The 21,497-nt window shown below is 44.9% G+C and overlaps 1 protein-coding gene across 1 annotated transcript in view; it reads right to left on the reverse strand.

The window, feature by feature from the left end:
* The window catches only part of LUC7L (LUC7 like), a 48,344-nt gene that overhangs the window by 13,722 nt on the left and 13,125 nt on the right, over positions 1-21,497 (reverse strand). The window contains exons 3-7 of the mRNA XM_068244825.1: positions 14,360-14,458; positions 12,347-12,457; positions 9,249-9,392; positions 3,120-3,296; positions 2,942-3,030 (exon numbers count right to left, since the gene is read on the reverse strand). Of these exons, the coding sequence (XP_068100926.1) occupies positions 2,942-3,030; positions 3,120-3,296; positions 9,249-9,392; positions 12,347-12,457; positions 14,360-14,458 (620 nt within the window). The remainder of the gene's footprint in view (positions 1-2,941; positions 3,031-3,119; positions 3,297-9,248; positions 9,393-12,346; positions 12,458-14,359; positions 14,459-21,497) is intronic.

The raw sequence follows: 21,497 nt of genomic DNA on the forward strand, positions 1-21,497 counted from the left end.
CATGGAAACAGTACAGGGAGTCCATGACATTTCGGCAGGTTGGAGGTTCGTATTATCTTATAGTCTTATAGTCCAAAAAAATACAGTATACAGAGTGGAGTATAGTACTATATTAGCTAGGCCTATTTTTAAGATTGTGTCTCAAGCTGCAGAAAGCATACTTATCTGTCATGAGCCAGTCCCTGTTGGTGCCTGATTACGAGACTCTACTTTGAATGTGCAGTTTGCCTTAGGCATAGCCCCTTCAGTACCTTCCCTATTCCAGCCCATACAACACCTTGTGGAATGAGCATAAAGGTGTCAGAATTCTAGCGGTTTATTTATGCAGGAAAAGCTGTCATGTGTAGGTTTTAAGTTTTAATGTTCTATGCAAAATTTCATTGTAAACTGTAAAGTTAGAGTACTTTTTTAAAATATTGCTCTGTGACATCGCAGCATATTCCAGGCAGTGAAACTCATAATTATATTATTTTAGTTTAGAAACAAAACATTCTTTGTTGTTGCTACAAGAATCTTTCAAATATCAAGGTTAGACAGCGCAGTATGTGCAGACAGAAAGCAAGTTTAAAACTCACAATACTGCAGCAGACATATATATACATTTTGCTCAGTTATTACACAAATATTACATCTAAATATTAATAACATATGCTATGTTTTGGGAACAGGCCCCATGAAATATAAAACAAAAAGAAGGGGGTTTTCCCAATTAGTTAAAGATGTTAAAATGGTGACACCTGGCGGTAGAAAGTTATTTCTTCATAAAGGCAAATATATAGAACATGATTTTATATTACATTTTAATGTGCAATTATATCTTATATGATTGTTTTAAGAAGAATTATATAATAAGCTTTATATTTAAATGAGTATATTAGAAGCCCTGTGTACTTCAATGCATTACATTACTATATTTGTAATTCACAGATTGTTTGGGTCAACATGGCCTATTTCTTGTTTGGGAAAGAACACACATTCCAAACTAATTAGCAGAAGGACACATTATCAGAAATGCGTCATAAATGACATTGTTTAATGTTTTTGGAAGTCCAATGTCTGCAGCAAAAAAAGTCAACCAGCAGACAAGATGGCTGGTGACGTCCATTTTTAATTAACTGCGTCAGAAATGACCCTATATCAAATGTCAAAAACTCCAAATGACGTTAATTCCCACAAGATAAGGTAATTAAGGAATTTATAAACAGGTATTCAAAACATGATAAAGCATTGACGCACAAAGTTTCAGCCAATCAGAACCTGGGATTTAGGGAAATTCCAGATTAGGCAGCCATATTGCATCCTATCCCTATAAAAGTAGGAGCTGAAAGCTCACAGTTTGTACTAGCCTACCAATCTCCTGAGAAGACACACGAGGCAGAAGCTACCTTCCCACACCTGGTTCTAGATCAGGCATGGGCAAACTTAGCCCTCCAGCTGTTAAGGAACTACAAATCCCACAATGCATTGCAGGAGTCTTACAGCCACAGTCATGACTCAAAGGAAAATGCATTGTGGGACTTGTAGTTCCTTAAAGGGAAGGTTCAGGGAAACGTTTAAAAAAATAAAAATCCATATCCACTTACCTGGGGCTTCCTCCAGCCCGTGGCAGGCAGGAGGTGCCCTCGCCGCCGCTCCAGAGGCTTCCGGTCGTCTTCGGTGGCCGACCCGACCTGGCCAGGCCGGCTGCCAGGTCAGGCTCTTCTGCGCTCCAAGGACGGGCTCTTCTGCGTCCCACGCGGGCGCGCTGACGTCATCGGACGTCCTCCGGGCTGTACTGCGCAGGCGCAGTAGTTCTGCGCCTGCGCAGTAAAGCCCGGAGGACGTCCGATGACGTCAGCGCGCCCGCGTGGGACGCAGAAGAGCCCGTCCTTGGAGCGCAGAAGAGCCCGACCTGGCCAGGTCGGCCACCGAAGACGACCGGAAGCCTCTGGAGCGGCGGCGAGGGCACCTCCTGCCTGCCACGGGCTGGAGGAAGCCCCAGGTAAGTGGATATGGATTTTAATTTTTTTAAACGTTTCCCTGAACCTTCCCTTTAACAGCTGGAGGGCCAAGTTTGCCCATGCCTGTTCTAGATGCTGAAGAGATGACAGAGAAGGAGTAATATGCTTAATATTCTGGTGATTTACTTTATTAATTTTTCAGAATTAATTTCTGATGTTAGCAAGAAGTTTTTTTGTATGCTATTTCTTTAAGAAGATTACTACAAGTTTTACACAGCTACTAGATACACAGCTATTGATACAGAGGAGACTACTTTTGATCTTATTCTACATAACACAACTGTTATATTCTTTTTTAAACGTACTTAGAAGATTGATGATCGCTTGGCTCTAAAGCCTTGATGAGGTGGAATACTGCTAGAAGGAAACACTACTTGGAACTGGTCATATTTTGTATATATGCTGTATGATAAGCAAATACAATTTTTTTTAATATAAAATCAAATACGGAGTGCTCCGATTCATTTCAAGGTACACCTTCAATCTATAATTACTGGTATAGAGGGTTCAGACCCCGCTATGCCGGATTTATATGATCGCAACGCTTTAAAGGCTGGTCCTTTACTGAGTTAGCAATCTTGAAAAAGGCAAGACCCGCTCAGGTTTTTGACAGTATAAAGGTGCGTACACACGCACTACTAAAGAGGACGGGTCCGTCAGATCCCCCCCCCCCCCCCCCCCTGGGCGCTCGATCTCCCCGACAGTAGTGTGTGTGTACAGTCTGTCTGCAGACTGATAAGGCTGTTTCTGAACGATCCGGATCGTTCAGAAACAGCGTTATCAGTCTGCAGACAGACTGTACACACGCACTACTGTCGTGAGAACGACCGTCCAGCGGGAGGGTCTGACGGACCCGTCGTTCTCTTTAGTAGTGCGTGTGTACGCACCTTTATAATTTCTGTTCACACACAAATTAAAGTTAAACGTTTTGACATACTAACCGTTTAGTTCCTCTCTCATCTTTTTCACGCTCCTCTCGCCTCTTCAAGCGTTCTTGGTTCCGTTTTTCTTGCTTACTTGCTACAGCTTTCTGAATTTCAAAATAAAATTATACTTCAATGCTTGTATAAAATGCACTGACAAACACAGAATTGGTAAGTGATATTGGAGGCCACTTACTCTCATTTGATCCAGTTTTTCTCTAATGAGTATAAACCCTAAGTGAAGTTTGCCCCCAAAGTGATCTGCAAGCCGGCGATCATTATCATGCAGTCCAAGGTATGCTGAACACACTTCACAAACACGCAATTTTTGCTGCTGGAAGCTCGAGGCAGGCATAGAATTTCGATATTCATCCTGTAAAATAAATAAATAAAAACACAAATGTATAAGAATACAGATATGTAGACTGACAAAAAATACAAGTATATTTTTGTACAAGCAATATGAACAGGAGATACTTGATCATCAAAAAGTCTCATTTTTAACAGCCTTCGAAGCAAATCAGGAATAAATGTTACATTACACCATCAAAGTGCACATCACAAGTATTGGAGAAGCAATTAAGCAGATATCTACAATGACAGTCGAGTCTTGTGCTTCCTGTACCAATAAATCTTCAGTTCTTGCTTACTACACACCACACACACACACACACACACACACACACACACACACACACACACACACACACACACACACCAGTACTGGATGGCTTTTAAAAACTGTTTAAAGGTCAGGAACCCACACTCAACCAAACTGCCTGATTGTCATCTGATTTTGGTCTGTTGGAAGCCAATCAGGCGTGTGTACACATGCCAAACTACTAGACGAGTGATTGATAACAGGTGGTTGTTCGATCCATCTGGCAGATCTCAACTGTTGGGTTGATAACTGTGCAGTTGGCCATGTCTGTACAACGCCGTTTGAAGAACGCACTTGTTTTAAAGAGACACTGAAGCGAAAAAAAAAATTATGATATTATGATTTGTATGTGTAGTACAGCTAAGAAATAAAACATTAAGATCAGATACATCAGTCTAATTGTTTCCAGTACAGGAAGAGTTAAGAAACTCCAGTTGTTATCTCTATGCAAACAAGCCATTAAGCTCTACGACTTTCAAAGTCGTGGAGAGGGCTGTTATCTGACTTTTATTATCTCAACGGTAAGTGAACTGTATACTTTTTCTCTGCTAGAGGAGAGGTCATTAGTTCACAGACTGCTCTGAAAGACTCATTTTGAATGCTGAGTGTTGTGTAATCTGCACATATTAGAGAATGATGCAATGTTAGAAAAAACACTATATACCTGAAAATAAAAATATGAGAATATTTTCTTTGCTGCTAATCTTCTAGTAATTATTCATAGTACACAACCAATTCACTATATCATATTTTTTTTCCCGCTTCAGTGTCTCTTTAAATGCGGCCATGTCATGCAGTCTGTCTTTTTGCTTGCGCGCAGTATGTAGATGAATTGGTCGTTCTGTTGGTTGGTGCACAGAAAATACATATAAATGGTTCGTGGTGGTGTCCGTCATGCACTTTGTTGGATGCGTGTACGTACTTTAAGGCCCCGTTCACACTTCCATTTTGCCTTGCAAACGAACCGGATCCTGATCGGATGAGGACCTGATCCTGATCGGAACCGTACGGTTCCGATCCGGTCCGTTTGTATCAGGCATGCATCAGGCTGCCATCCGGATCCGTGGGCCAAAAATAGCGAAATTAAATAAAAAAATGTTGGGGTCAGCAGAAGGTGCACCTGTACAATCAGGTTCCTCCGCTGTAGACCTCACCTCCACCTCCGACATTTGGCCAAAACAGCTCCAGCACATCTGTTACTGCTGCTCCACTCCAGACATGCTTGGCCCATGTGTCCCCATCCGAAATGGCCGCTTGGATACGCATAGGAAGTGGGGTCGAACGCCAGGAGTTTGTAGGCAGTGTGTTCTGTGCCTTCCATTTCCCATTGGCTTCTGTGTTCCGGATGGTGCTGTCAGGCTCAGGTCCGGCTCCGGTCCGGGTGCGTGGGCCTGAGAGCCGGACCCAAAAAATAGCGCATGTTGGAAAAGAGTCCGGCTCCGTACTGTACGGAACGGACACGTGTAAACGTCCGCATAGACTTTGCATTGCTATGCGAAACGTACGTTCCGTTTGTACAGTATGCGGTCCGGATCAGATCCGGAAAATCCGGATAGCGAACGCTAATGTGAACCGGGCCTAACACATATGTATGATTAAGTCTGTCCCCAACAGAGAAGTGAATCAATATTACTATGTCTGATAAAACAAAAGCAGTGATTCACTGTGGGACACCTCAGGGCTCACGCCAACCTGAATAATCGCAAATACCTTCTGTTTTAAGAAGGCAAACTTCTGTTTTGCATATCATTTTAGTAAGGAGGCTTTTTGATATCTTTCAGCCCCTTAAAGGCGCATACACACGCCGTACTTTTTCAAATGACGGGTCCGTCAGACCCTCCCGCAGGGCGGTCGTGCTGCACGCTAGTACAAGCTGTCGGCAGACTGATAAGACTGTTTTTGACTGATCCGCGGGAGGGTCTGACGGACCCGTCGTTTGAAAAAGTACAAAGTGTGTACACGCCTTAAGGCTCATACACGCGCTCAACAAAAGTCTTTTAAATGCAGAATTATCAAACAACTTTTGTTGTTGAAACAAACCAAAAACGTTGTTTGCTATTGTTCAAACAACTGATAACACAATCCAACTGTTGGATTGACTTGAGCTGCATCGTATCAGTTGTTGAACAATAGCAAACAATTGTTTTGGTTTGTTTCAACAGCAAAAGTGGTTTGATAATTATGCATTTAAAAGACTTTTGTTGAGCGTGTGTATGAGCCTTAACACACACCTAGGAGTCCTGGTTTGCCATGAGCTTGCTGGGCAATCTGTAACTATGTCAATCAGCAAATAAAAATGAAAAACTACTCTATTGAAAGTTTCCATGCATTATAAGGTTTCATCTTGGAAGAACCCTCAGCGACAAGATGCATTCTGGCCACAAATAGGCATTGAAATAAAAGTTACACGTGGTGAAGAAAATGTTCATAAGCTTAAAACTTGTACGTCCATTTAGCAACCTGACTTTTGAACCCAAAATCCACAGCTTTCCCTGCAATCTCATTTAAAAGGAGAGCAAGCCACATTATGGAATCACATAATATAAAGGACTAGTAGACCCAAGCCAGTTTAAAAACGGGCTCTAGGTCTTGTTCCGACCGCCGCTGCCGCCAGTGCGTGCACGCAACCACCGCCCGCTCCCCGCCCACCTCGCTCGGCCGCTCCCCGCCCACCTCGCTCGGCCACTCCCCGCCCACCTCGCTCGGCCACTCCCCGCCCACCTCGCTCGCCAGTCCAGCTCCCTGGTCCCAGCTGTCTGTTACTGCGCATGTGTGCAGTAACAAAAAACCTGGGACACGGGGACGAAACTGCTGGACGCAGGACACTTAAGCAGCCCATACACTCAGCCGATTTTCTGGCCGACCGATCGATCCCGATCGATCAATCGATTGCAAATCGGTTGGCCAATCGACCGATCGACGGCCGATTTCGATCGATTTCCATCGAACTTGCAGGGTGGAAAATTGAGGTCGATCTGATGAGATTGCTTATCAGTTTGCATTGGCCTTAATGGAAATCTGATGGCAAAAAAATGCCATCAGATCGAATTTCAATAGATTTCAAACTGAAATCTATTGGAATTCTATCCTGGTAAAAAATGTTCTAAAAACTCATCAGATAGATCATCAGATGCATTTCTTATCTATCTGCTGCCAATCTGACGAGTGTATGGGCACCTTTAGGTTTTATAGTATAGTATATCTTTAAGCAATGGTTTAGAACTCCCTCCTAACTTAATACATTTAATAAAAACTAAAGACTTGCTACTCACAAATTAAAATCCATTTCCAGGGAAAAAAATTGTTTTGAATAGTGTGGTAAGGGATTCAAAACCCTTTTGGATCTTATTGTCTTGTGTAACATCTGTTTGAATTTCCATCGTGTCCTGTCCAAAAAAAGTGAAAAAAGCCTTTTTATTTGAAATGGGTTATTTTACCTTTTGGAGTGCCAGTTCTACATTTCATTATAAAAGCCTGGCTCAAGTCAGACACTTATTTTTGCTTAGAATAAATTCAGAAAGTGTTAGAACCTCAGATTTTAGAGGGAATTATTAGCATCAACTTGACCATTTCTAATCAGTAACATGACTAAGTACTCTGTAAAGCAGTGGAAGATCAACCGCATCCCGCACTGAGATAAACTGCAACGTTTATCTCAATGTGTTTACTGTCGATAGCCAGTGTTCGAATTTCAGTCAACTAAGTATTCTGAAACCCTACAGGCGCAAAACATGGCAACAAAACATCGGGGACCAATGCCAAACAAATTTTCAGTAGCAGAAAAGTGTTTAGCTTTGGCTAAATGAGCCACCATAGTCAGTCTGAACTAAATGAGCCGCCATAGTCCATCTAAAGGCAATTATGGAGTTATGTCCTCAGATTTGGTGTTTTCTCTTAAATGCTAGAAAATTAAAGTAGCGAAGAGGAGGTGGAGCTAGCCAGAACAGTGGATACTAATGATGCAGAGACTTGCAGCTTTCCTGTCCCATGTGTCAGCAGCAGCAGATTGAGAGAAAGTTTGAAAAGGATCATCTGCTTTACCCAGTGAACAGCACATCTGCCCCCAGAGTTTACTGCCTGAATTACCATCATGCAATTCAGGCAGCAAACTCTAGGGGGCAGCAGAGCTGTACACTGGGTACAGCAGACACTTGCCCCTGATCTGCTGGTAACACAAGGGACTGAGAGCTGCCAGTCTGTGCAGCATGCCCCCTCATTGGTATTCACTGCACTCCTGAGCTGCTGTGATAGGAGGGGAGCAAGAAGGAGAGCCAACAGCTGGGAGCTCACCAGATTTAGCCAAGTGGAGTGCCCAGCTAATAGGGCTTGGGGAGAACACAGCACGGCAATGATTTCATGTAGAGAGGAAGACAAGCAAGCTTCACATTGGGAACGTTAATAAAAAAAAAAACCTCATAAGAACAAAAAAAGGATTGGTTTGAAATGAAGCATCATCACCAACAACCTCCTCAAATATGTCAGGAACACCTCTTGACATGCTAGATTTTCAGCCAAGGAAAAGGAACATACAGTAGAGCCAGGCGCATACCTACTGGGCTGCACACATGGCTTCTGCCCTGGGCACCTCTAGGGCGCATGGTGCTGCTGTAGACATGTTCTCTCTCTCTTCCTCCTACCTGTGCAGTGCAGAGAAGAGAAGAGAACACAGGATCTGCCCGGGACGTCTCATTCCTCCCAGCATCATGAGATGCAGTGGAACAGAGATCAGTGCTGGTGTGTGGAGCAGGAGACTGAACTGCTGGGAATGCACCACACAGAGCAAGTATTGCTGCCTGTCTCACTCACTGCTTTTTATAGGGGAACTCTGCAGTTCTGTGCTTGTTTGCTGTGCAGAGTGAAAGGCAGAGATAAACACACTGCTGGCTGTACTGCACTAGACTGTGTCTCTGCCTTTACCTTTCACCATGTGTCCTGCCATCTTACAGCCACTAGAAGGGAGCCAAGTCTGTCTTCTGTAGGACAGAAACATCTCCCCTTCTTACCAGGCCCAGCTGACTGTTCAACGTGCGCCATGTGTTGAGAGAGAATGGATCCCTCTCTCTCCTCCGAATACCTCATTCCCTCCCCTCTTGTTCCTCCTTATCCCTCACTCCCTTCTCTCCCCCCCCCCTCTTTAGCCCTCATTTCCTCCACCATCGCTCTCTTTCCTCCTTATTTCCTTCACCCCCCCCAGCTGTCTTTTTCCTCCCCATCCCTCCCTTTCCTCCTACCTCCCTTTGTTCCCCATCTTAGCTCCCCTCCCTCTCTCCCAATCTCTTTTCCCACCATGATCTTTAACCCCTCCCACCACCACCCTCTTAACTTCTGCTTCATTCCAACTTTAAAAACACTGGATTTAAAATCGTTCGCACGTCCTAAGCATTTTACATAGCATGCCACGTGTGTCACTCACCCTCAAACATCACCTTTCTTAAGGAGGCGCAGCTACATTTCTTGCCATAGGCGCCATGTTCCCTAGATATTCCACCAAGTAAAGCACACATGAAAACAGAAATAGATAATGGCATCTCTCTACAAATGCAATAGGGTATGGATAACACGTGCAAAAGAACAAGAAAGAAGAAGAAAACACAATGTAGTGCACTTTTGCTAGTTAAATATTGAAGTGCATCTTTTTAGCACACAAGTAGGAAAAATATCCACCTCAGCCTCTCTCTTTCTGGCCTTGACCCTTTCCATTTCGAGTAGGATTCTTTGAGACTCTTCCACATTTCCTTCAGCTCCAAGTTGTTCAGCTTTGGCCAGCAATTTTCCTATCTCTTCATTTAACTCATGAACTTTTTCTGCCTTGAAAGAAAGCAAACAAAAATTAATCATGTAATAAGGATGACCAAATTCCATACAATGTATATTTTACTTACATGAAGTACAAAGAAATTATATAGGGAAAATAGGCTCCTACTTGTTTGATTGGCTCAGCTTTTAAGTAAAAACAGCATAATGCTTTACAGATGTGTTAAACATATAAGCTCTCCACATATTGGCCAGTTGATCCAGCAGACATCTCACATTCGTTGACTTTACCAGTACTAGATGTGATCACAAGCAGTAAAGCAATTTTAAGTAACCTGAGTTGCAGAGGGTGGAGAAGGAAAGGTGGGAGGTTGAGATGCAGAGGCGGAGAATGAAAGGAGTGAGGTTGAGATGCAGAGGGTAGAGAAGGAAAGGTGGGAGGATGAGATGCAGAGGAGAGAGAATTAAAGGTGTGAGGTTGAGATGCAGAGGGTTTAGACGGAAATGTGGGAGGTTGAGATGCAGAGGGTAGAGAAGGAAAGGTGGGAGGCTGAGATGAAGGGGGTGGAGAAGGAAAGGTGTAAGGATGAGATGCAGATGGTGAAGAAGGAAATGTGGGAGGTTGAGATGCAGAGGGTGGAGAAGCAAAGGTGGGAGGTTGAGATGCAGAGGGTGGAGAAGGAAAGGTGGGAGGTTGAGATGCAAAGGGTGGAGAAGGAAAGGTGGGAGGTTGAGATGCAAAGGGTGGAGAAGGAAAGGTGGGAGGTTGAGATGCAGAGGCGAGAGAAGGAAAGGTGTGAGGTTGAGATGCAGAGGCGAGAGAAGGAAAGGTGTGAGGTTGAGATGCAGAGGGGGAGAAGGAAAGGTGGGAGGTTGAGATGCAGAGGGGAGAGAAGGAAAGGTGGGAGGTTAAGATGCAGAGGGGAGAGAAGGAAAGATGGGAGGTTGAGATGCAGAGGGGGAGAAGGAAAGGTGGGAGGTTGAGATGCAGATGGTGGAGAAGGGAAGGTGGGAGGTTGAGATGCAGAGGCGAGAGAAGGAAAGGTGTGAGGTTGAGATGCAGAGGGGGAGAAGGAAAGGTGTGAGGTTGAGATGCAGAGGGGGAGAAGGAAAGGTGGGAGGTTGAGATGCAGAGGGGGAGAAGGAAAGGTGGGAGGTTGAGATGCAGAGGGGGAGAAGGAAAGGTGGGTGGTTGAGATGCAGAGGAGAGAAAAGGAAAGGTGGGAGGTTGAGATGTAGAGGGTGGAGAAGCAAAGGTGTGAGGTTGAGATGCAGAGGGTGAAGAAGGAAAGGTGGCAGGATGAGATGGAGGGTGGAGAAAGAAAGATGGGAGGTTGAGATGCAGATGGTGTAGAAAGAATGATGGGAGGTTGAGATGCAGATGGTGGAGAAGTAAAGGTGGGAGGTTGAGATGCAGAGCCTTTCAGCAGAAAAGATGGCAGGTTGAGATGCACAGGATGGAGAATGAAAGATTGGAGATTGCTTATTTGACCACTATAAGGGGGAAAAAAAAATGTACATTTCTCTCAGAGTAAAATTGACCATAAATATTTTCCCCCTATGTTGCTGTCACTACAGTAGTCAGTAAAAAGCTGATAGCTCTCACAGATCTGGGACTAGTCCATCGCCTCATAGGAGAAACACTGTATAGTAAAACCCCCGTTATCCGGAACTAAGGCATTCAGAAGTCTAAACTATCTGGCATGCCTGCGGTGGGCAGCGGGGGCAGTACTTTTGCAATAAGCAGAGCTTTTGCGCAGCAGAAGCAACTTATCGATCCCCCAGACGCTGTCCTTTTTACACATACACTAGCTCCCAGTGGCCTCCGTTCATCGTGGCACGTCATGTGACAAGCGCATTAGAGGTTAGTGTTATTTTTGGCCAGTTGCTCAAGCAATTGGCAAGCACATATATAGCGGCATCAGGCAAACTCTGCCTGTGTCGGATATTTGGGGTCTTATAGTAATAACTTCATTTACAAAAAAATAAAGAAAGAAAGAGAAAAAGTAATTTGAAATGCATTTTATTCTGGGAAAAATGTACATGTAAATGTATGTATTTAAAATTGTAAAAATTGTTGTGATTATCCTTTAAAGGGAACCTTAACTGAACGGGGGGTAAAGAGTTTTACTTACCTGGGGCTATTACCAGCCCCCTGCAGCATTCCTGTGCCCTCGGCGCCGCTCTGGAATCCTCTGGTCCCCCGCTGTCACTTAGTTTCGTTTTTGACGACTCACCAGTCGCCGGCCGCCATGCGTATTATTGGACGCATTCACCAATGCAATTAGCGCTATTGCGGACTGCAACGCATACAAAAATACGCGTTGCCGCATTCCGCACGCGTAGATATGCAGCAACGCGTATTTTTGTACGCGTTGCGGTCCGCAATAGCGCTAATTGCATTGGTGAATGCGTCCAATAATACGCATGGCGGCCGGCGACTGGTGAGTCGTCAAAAACGAAACTAAGTGACAGCGGGGGACCAGAGGATTCCAGAGCGGCGCCGAGGGCACAGAACTGCTGCAGGGAGCTGGTAATAGCCCCAGGTAAGTAAAACTCTTTACCCCCCGTTCAGTTAAGGTTCCCTTTAAGTGTGCCTGGGTCAGAGGGCCTAATCAAAATTTTGCCATGCGGTCCTATGCTTTGTAGTTATGCCACTGCATAACAGTGAAATATATGAAGGAATGTGGCAGCAAAAGGATTGAATCAATTCAACATTTCTAATTTTTTTTTTTGTTACCGTCATCAGTAAAATCGTAATCCCAGTTTCATCAGCGACATAGATAGTTCTAGTGTGATTAGATTAAAAAATAATCCCCCTCATAGCACCGACTGTAACGCTGTGTGTTAGGACATACAAAAATTAAGTGCACAGAGTACAAATATCAACTTTGCATTGGTAAGACCAATACATAAACAAATTGAAGGCAGCTTCATGTGTGCTCAAGTACACAACTGACCCCCCCCCCCCCCCCCCCCCGCTACAGACTCTGCCAAATTGCTAATACCTTCACTGCAACTTCTGCACTTATCTCTTCTTGTGTTTCCGCAAGTCGTTTCTTTGCAAGTTCTGTCCTTCGGTCACATTCTGCAATGAATGTCTCCAAATGATCCATTGCCTAAAAGATTTAATCACCAATAAATACAGTCTGCATTTATTTTGACCATTTAAAGCCTATGTAAACTAGAAAATAAATAAAACAGCAGGGGATTAGTTCCAGTTCAGGGTTGGTGCAGCACATTTCTGCACGTGTCACCCAATATTAACTCATGAGATCTCAATACAAGCAGAAACAGAAGCAGCGCAGCAGCGTCTTCTCCATATCTGACACTCCTGAAGTAGTGAAGATAAGGCTGCAACCATGGCAACTTTTGGGGAAAAAAACACTACTGACTAGTGTAATCCTGAGGTTATTCACACACTACAGTCATTTTAGGCACATTAATGCATAAAATTACTGTAACGTAATTTCTGTTTAAACAATGACAATTGTTTGGCTGCACTGCTGATCCTCTTTTGTTAATACTTTAAGCCATAGACCCAGAACAAGTTTGCAGATCAGGTGCACTGAAAGGTTGACTATGGTCAACCAATGCTTTTTTCTCAGGTGTGTAATTCATACAGAAAGATAATCAGCAAGGCTTTCTTTCAAAGAAAATGTCAATATCACTCTCACTACAGAATCACTTTTAGCAGCAGTCTACACATACACCACAGTGACTGTAGCTTATTTTCCAAGCTGCCAGGCTTGCTTTGGCACTAAACTCCTAGACAGTTAATTTATGCCTGGAATGCCCATGATGCCTCAGGTCTGGTAATCAAATCATAAAATCTGGCTATTATGGAGAAGGCACGAACACAGACCTTTACATTTCAGCATTCTATTGTAAGCTGCAGACTCAGAGGAATGAGCAGCTTTGTCAATTGTAGCCAGCACTAACAGGCAGTTGTACTATACAACGGACAACATACCATCATTTTCCTGAAAAATATCATTATTATTTGGAACATAAGTTCAGACCACAGTGGGCAGGGGTGGGGGGCTACATGGGGCATAGGTAAAGTGAGTATGACATTACATTTGATGAAAAACTAAACACAAAGGTGACATCAAAAATTGAATGTTAGGGATAGTTCACATTGGGACACTTTTCAAAGGTTAGTCAGCACTTTGCTGATCATTGTAATCAGCAAAGTGCTGTTCCAATGTATTTCAATGAAAGTATGCACACTGCAGTGTTGCAATCTGCATACAATGGCGAAAGCGCTGCATGCAGCATCATTGGAGCGATTGTAACGCAATCGCAAAGCACAATAAATACCTCCTCCTCCCAAAAAAAAAAAAATAAAAAAAAATAAAATCGCAATCACTAGTCAATTGCGGTTAGCGATTGCAAGTGTGAACCAGCCTTTAGGTACAGATTACAGTGAGAACTCCTAATGTGTATTTCTAGCAAATCTTCCGAGAGAGCTGCACTTGAAAGACATGTAGTTATGCGCATACATGTAAATTAAGGCACCGGGAAATTTGGGGCGAAAGGTAAAACTGAAAAACAGCTCACCCCAGTGTTCTCCCCAGGCTCTTTTAGCCGGGTGCTCCACCCGGCTAGTTTTGGTGACCACCCGGCTGTCATTGGCTCACCTCCTCACCACCTCCTATGCTGTAAGCAGAGTTGCCCTGTATTTTCATCTCTACCCACCCGGCTGCTTTTTCATGCCACTCGGCTGCTTTTTCATGCCACCCGGCTGGAAAATAATTCTGGGGAGAACACTGCACCCGGTACCAGCAGTGTTAATTACTATTACCCTCTAGGCCACAATGGACTCTGGGGTAGCACGCAATTTGACTTCCAACTATTGGAATTTGGATTCACATTATGGCTGCACCCAAATTTCCAGTGCAGTTTCTGCCTGATTCAAGCAATGCCCCTGAGGAGATACTAGTAGAAAGTATTTTTCATAAAGTTACATTTCAAAAAATGCAGGCAACAATGCTTCAAAATACAAAGTAAAAACTTACATCAATCTCAAAGAATAGATCTTTCTCCTTGCTTGCAATCTCATAGTCAGCTCGCAGTGCCAAATCATGAATTTTGGTGCACTCTCCCAAATCCATTCTCTAAATGCAGAGAGATAGGAGAATTAGGCGTACAAAAAGACAAACAATTCCTAAATGTTCTCTGAATTCATTTAAAAAAATAAAATAAAATTATACATGATTATGTAAAAATATTTGATTGCATTCAGTGGGTGGCTGAATGGTATTGGCATTACAGCAAATCAAGCAGTGATTTACAAGAATACCCTACAACAGTTTTACTCTGTCAGTGGCAAAACAATCCTACTATTATAATGTCACAAATCATAACACCTAAAAGCTTTTTCAATGTCAGTGCCCTACTCCATCCTTTATGTCCTGAAAAATCCGCACTGCCATCAGTCAGGCCAGTCTACGCAGGAGAAGTGCGCCCTCTAAATATTACTCCAGCGGCTGCTGGAGATACGCAAATGGCGCACTTCACTTCCGTCAAACTAGCTCTGACTGACGGAAGTGCGGGGACCCAGTATTGGAGCTGAAGACTGAGGACGGCGGCATGGGAGCGGTCCGTGGGTATGGGGCTGAAGGAAGCCCCAGGTGTGTATAAAAAGTTTTATTTAATCCATCTCTGGTACACTTTAACCACTTAAGGACTGCAGTCATAAAACCCCTCAAAGGGCCTGCGCAGTACAGCCCGGAGGACGTCCGATGACGTCAGCGCGCCGGCGTGGAACGCACAATGGAGCGCAGAAGAGGCCCGACCTGGCCGGGTCGGCCACCGGGAGCGGCGCCGAGGGCACCTCCTGCCTGCTACGGGCTGGAGGAAGCCCCAGGTAAGTGGATTTTAATTTTTTTTTTTTTTTTTGCCTATACCTGAACCTTCCCTTTAAGGCAGTGTTCTCCCCAGGCTCTTTTAGCCGGGTGCTCCACCCGGCTAGATTTGGTGACCACCCGGCTGTCATCGGCTCACCTCCTCACCTCCTCCTATGCTGTAAGCACAGTTGCCCTGCATTTTCAACTCGCCCCACCCGGCTACTTTTTCATGCCACCCGGCTGCTATTTCATGCCACCCGGCTGGAAAAAAATTCTGGGGAGAACACTGCTTTAAGGACCAGACACTTTTTTTCCATTTAGACCACTGCAGCTTTCACGGTTTATTGCTCGGTCATACAACCTACTACCTAAATGAATTTTACCTCCTTTTCTTAGTGGCTGGATAATGTAATGGTTAAGGGCTCTGCCTCTTACACAGGAGACCTGGGTTCGAATCTTGGCTCTGCCTGTTCAGTAAGCCTGCACCTATTCAGTAGGAGATCTTGGGCAAGTCTCCCTAACACTGCTACTGCCTATAGAGCGCGTCCCAGTGGCTGCAGCTCTGGCGCTTTGAGTCCGCCAGGAGAAAAGCGCGATATAAATTGTCACGGACGGTTGCGGGGCCGCAGGCGCGTCCTGTAACCGCCCGTGAAGAAAAAGCGATCGCACTCGATTCCCTGCATCGATTGCGCTTCAAATCGATACAATCTGGGTTGAGTGTGTAGGGGGAGCTGAAGTCCTTTTCTTAGCAGAGAGCACCATCCTAAAGGCTGGATGGCTCTTTTGATATGCTAATGAGCCTGGGCCCAGAGAGTCCCTGGCTTCAAGCTGTGGGGATGGCCCATCCATCAGGTATAAGGTGACACCTAGCTGATCTCATGTAGATGTTAATTAACCAAGGGGTGATCAGGATGCCTAGGTGCAGCCAGGCAGGCTACAAATCTCCGGGAGGTCTTGACACCTTGCTCACTGGTAAAGATCAAAGGGAAGTCAGCTGTTAGCAGCTAGAACACATCCTGAATAAACCTGAGTCTCATAGCATAATCCATAACTTCCCAGATCTGTCATATTTCTGTGGTTCCTGAGATGGCAGCTTCGCCAAACGTGGGGGAAGTGTAGCATGAGCCCCGGTGCTGGTTCTGAGGAAGTTTCAGAACATTCTGAGGTAAGGACTGCCAGTTAGGCAGTTTGAAAATGCCCTGATGATACCACAGGGGTCCCACCCCTCATGTCTGGTATCAGGGCGCTGGGTAAATCGAGACAGACCTGAAAATGTTAATAAATCTGCCCTGACCTGTACGGTTCTGTGAGATAGAGCCCATATATGGGTAGATATGATTTCTAGCCCCCAGGACAAGGGGAGGGCTCATCTCATCTTCTAAGGGGGTGTATGGCTCCCCGCCCTCACTCCCTCCTACTGAAGCAGGGGCATAAGAATGGCAGAGGACCCAAACTCAGTGTCCTCCACACTGAAACATCTTGAACTCATCAGATGCCAGCTTGAGGATATGCTGGCATCCACCTGGTCTGAACTCTGAACTCAAATTGAAACCCAGAACTCTGTTTTCCCACAAAAAGGACATCTTTCCAGGAACTAAGTATTTTTCTCCCTTCTTTTATTTTTTATACTGGCTATTACTGTCTTAATAATTGTGATTTTAATAATTGTCTGTATATATTAATTATTTATATTGCGTGAATAAACGACTTTCTCCAAGTCATTCACTGTCCGCTACCCTGCTTATCAGCACACACACAGAACTGATCCCGGGTCTCTGAAGATACGCTACTGTTTGTTTGTTGTTGGCTAGACAGAATACCGTGTGTTTAACCGTTTTATTCGCAGGACTAGTCAGTCAGTTAGTGGGCTCCACGGTCCCATGGTAACCGCGGTGGTGGCAGTTTACTCTGAACCAGTAGGTGACGTTGTAATTACCCGTGTCTCACAGGCTCCCTTCTGAGTTGTCTGCGGCTAATTCTTAACGGTTCCTGCGCATTGACTGCGACCAGAGTTCGCACGATCTGTGCGCTGGCACCGTTTAGAAGGCTAAGTGCGGTCAGCCACTAGGGCTCCTGTGACATAAATGTTCTGTGTTTGTTTTGTTGTTTGTTTTTTTGTCACGAATACAGCTTTCTTTTGGTGCTATTTGATTGCTGCTGTGATTTTTAGTTTTTATTATATTCATCAAAAAAGGCATGAATTTTGCCCCCCAAAATTTTTTTTTTACTTTCTGTGCTGACATTTTCAAAAAAAGTAAACTTTCTATATCAATTTTTGTCCAAATGTATTGTGCTACAGGTCTTTGATAAAAAAATAAATAAATCCAATAAGTGTATATTTATTGGTTTGGGTAAAAGTTATAGCATTTACAAACTATGGTGCAAAAAGTGAATTTTCCCATTTTGAAGCATCTCTGACTTTTCTGAGCACCTGCCATGTTTTATAAGGCGCTAAAATTCCAGGATAGTATAAATACCCCCCAAATGACCCCATTTTGGAAAGAAGACATCCCAAAGTATTCACTAAGAGGCATGGTGAGTTCATAGAAGATTTTATTTTTTGTCACAAGTTAGCGGAAAATGATACCGAGACACAAAAAAAAAAAAAAAAAGTTTCCATTTCTGCTAACTTGCGACCAAAAAAAAAAAAAATTAAATCTGCCACGGACTCACCATGCCCCTCTCTGAATACTTTGGGGTGTCTACATTCCAAAATGGGGTCATTTGTGGGGTGTTTACTGTCCTGGCATTTTGGGGGGTGCTAAATTGTAAGCACCCCTGTAAAGCCTAAAGGTGCTCATAGGACTTTGAGCCCCTTAGCGCACCTAAGCTGCAAAAAAGTGTCACACATGTGGTGTCCTGTACTCCGGAGAAATAGTATAATGTGTTTTGGGGTGTATTTTTACACATACCCATGCTGGGTGGGAGAAATATCTCTGTAAATGATATTTTTTTTTTTTTTTTTTTTTTACACACAATTGTCCATTTACAGAGATATTTCTCCCACCCAGCATGGGTATGTGTAAAAATATACCCCAAAGCAAATTATACTACTTCTCCTGAGTACAGCGATACCACGTGTAACTTTTTTGCAGCCTAGGTGCACTAAGGGACCTAAAGTCCTATGAGTGCCTTTAGGATTCCACAGGTCATTTTGAGGCATTTGTTTCTAGACTACTCCTCACGGTTTAGGGCCCCTAAAATGCCAGGGCAGTATAGTAACCCCACAAGTGACCCCATTTTAGAAAGAAGACACCCCAAGGTATTCAGTTAGGAGTACGGTGAGTTCATAGAAAATTTTATTTTTTGTCACAAGTTGGCGGAAATAGATTTTTATTGTTTTTTATTTTACAAAGTGTCATTTTCCACTACTTTGTGACAAAAAATGAAATCTTCTATGAACTCACCATATCCTAACGGAATACCCTTGGTGTGTCTTCTTTCTAAAATGGGGTCACTTGTGGGGTTCCTATACCGCCCTGGCATTTTAGGGGCCCAAAACTGTGAGGCGTAGTCTGGAAACCAAATGCCATAAAATTACTGTTCAGGGGTATAAGCATCTGCAAATTTTGATGACAGGTGGTCTATGAGGGGCCGAATTTTTTGGAACCGGTCATAAGCAGGGTGGCCTCTTAGATGACAGGTTGTATTGGCGCTGAAGTGCAGGAAGCTCAGGATGTTCTCAAATCGTGACCTGGAAATGGCAGCATAGAACATGGGCATGTGATGTATTGGGTGCGTAGACCAATAAGACCGCAAAACATTATTTTTGACTAGACCCATGTTAAGGAGAAGGCCCCAAAAAATGTTACGTTCGGAAACTTGGGAGTGGTTTCCACCGAAAAGGCTGGGCATGGTAGCTTCTTGGATTGGCAGTTGCGTATTGTGTGGCATAACGGTTGGTCTCAGCCACAATTAAGTCGCAGAGACCAGCAGTGATCAGGGAAAAAAAAATCTGTCATTGCGGTGGGGCGGGTGAGAATTTAGCCGGGTGATCAGAAGACAGCAGGGTCAGATTAGGGCCTGATCTGATGGGTAGGAGTGCTAGGGGGTGACAGGAGATGATTGATGGGTGTCTCAGGGAGTGATTAGATGCCATCAATGCACTGGGGAGGTGATCGGAAGGGGGTCTGAGGGGAATCTGAGGGTTTGGCCGAGTGATCAGGAGCCCACATGTGGCAAATTAGGGCCTGATCTGATGGGTAGGTGTGCTAGGGGGTGACAGGAGGTGATTGATGGGTGATCAGTGGGGAGAACAGATGTAAAAAATGCACTGGGGAGGTGATCGGGGGGGGGGGGTCTGAGGGTGTGGGCAGGTAATTGGGTGCCCGCAAGGGGCAGATTAGGGCCTGAGGTGATTACAGGGGAGGACAGATGTATACAGTCCCGGGGGGGGGGGGGTATCCTGGGGAGGATCTGAGGGTGTGGGAGGGTGATCAGGAGCCCCCCAGGGGGCAGTTTAGGACCGAATCTAAAATATAGCATTGACAGATAGTGACAGGGAGTGATTGATGGGTGATTAGGTGCAAACAGTGGACTGAGGGGGTGATCACAGGAGGGGGGGGGGGGTCTGAGGGGTACTGTGGGCGATCAGGGGGCAGGATCAGTGTGCTGTTGTGCTTACTAGGGGGGCTGCCTCCTGCACTGGTGGTCCCTTGATCACTGGGACCACCAGGGCAGGAGGCAGCCTGTATCATACACTTTGTATACATTACAAAGCGTATTATACGCTTACTATGCAGATCGGGGGTTAACAACCCGCCGGCGCTGCTAATTGGCCGGCGGGTTGACGTCGTGGGTGGGTGGAGACTAATGCCGGCGGATGCGAGCGCACCACTGCGCGCAATCCCCGGCAATTCAGTCCCCCAGGTACTGACGCCTATGGGCGTTCAGCGGTCCTGGGGGTGCCACTTTGCCGACGCCCATAGGTAGTGGGCGGTCGGCAAGTGGTTAAAGGAGAACTGAATAGAGAAGAATATAGAGACTGCCATTTTTATTTCCTTTTAAACAATACCAGTTGCCGGGTAGCCCTGCTCATCTATTTGGCTGCAGTAGTGTTTGAATAAGACCAGAGACCAGCATGTGGCTATTCTTGGCAGATCTGACAATTATGTCAGAAACACCTGATCTGCATATGCTTGTTCAGGGTCTATGGCTAAAAGTATTAGAGGCAGAGGATCAGCGGGGCTGCCAGGCAACTGGTATTGTTTAAAAGGAAATAAATATGGCAGCCTCCAACCTCTCGTTACAGTTGTCCTTTAAAGCAGAGTTCCCCAACCCTGTCCTCAAGGCCCACCAACATTACATGTTTTGCAGAAAACCACAAACATGCACAGGTGAGGTAATTAGTGTCTCAGCAGAGCTGATTAACTGCCTCTGTGGATTTCCACAAAACATGCACTGTTGGTGGGCCTTGAGGACAGGGTTGGGGAACACTGCTTTAAAGGAAACCAGAGATCAGTTAATATAAAAGATTTTTACATACCTGGGGCTTCTTCCAGCCCCATCTGCACAGATCGCTCCCACGCCGCCGTCCTCCACCCTCTCCAGCTCCGGAAACAGGTCCCGTAACTTCGGCCAGTCTGATGCAAGAGAAGTGCGCTATCCACGTATCTCTCTGGCAGCCACAGGAGAAGGCTGAGGAACAGGAGAAGGCTGAGGACGGCGGCATGAAAGCAATCTGTGCGGATGAGTCTGGAGGAAGCCCCGGGTATGTATACTGTGTTCTCCTCAGAATTTTTTTCCAGCCGGGTGGCATGAAAAAGTAGCCATGTGGCATGTAAAAGTAGCCGGGTGGGGCGAGATGAGAGAATACAGGGCCGCTGCTTCTCGTGTCTCTGGTACACTTTAAGGTGAAAACTTTGACATGAACTTTAAACATGAAATTTTTGATCTAGCTTAAAGTGGTTAAAGGTGTGGAAAAAGTGATTTTAAGTACCAAGTAATTGGACTGTAAAATTAGGAGTAACATGAAATCTAGATTGCTTTAAGTGTCTGCTTTAGTAGATGCATACTGCAATAACCAGGGGTAAACCAGCCAGACCAGAACTTTCAATACACTGCAGCTGAAATATAATGAAAATCAGAAGGTATTACCGTATGTACTCGCAAGCAAGCCGAATTTTTGACCCCCCAAAAGTGGGCAAAAAGTTGGGGGGTCGGCTTGCTTGCGAGTCTCGTTTTGGAAGGCCGCCTCCCCCCCGCCCCGTGTCCGCCGCTGCTATTATTAGCTTACTGAGCGGCTTCCTCTATTCCCCTCTCCGTCTCCCGGCATGTAAATAGTTCACAGCAGCTCGCTCCACGGCTG

Source organism: Hyperolius riggenbachi, chromosome 7 (assembly GCF_040937935.1).
Source record: "Hyperolius riggenbachi isolate aHypRig1 chromosome 7, aHypRig1.pri, whole genome shotgun sequence".
Lineage (NCBI taxonomy): Eukaryota > Metazoa > Chordata > Amphibia > Anura > Hyperoliidae > Hyperolius > Hyperolius riggenbachi.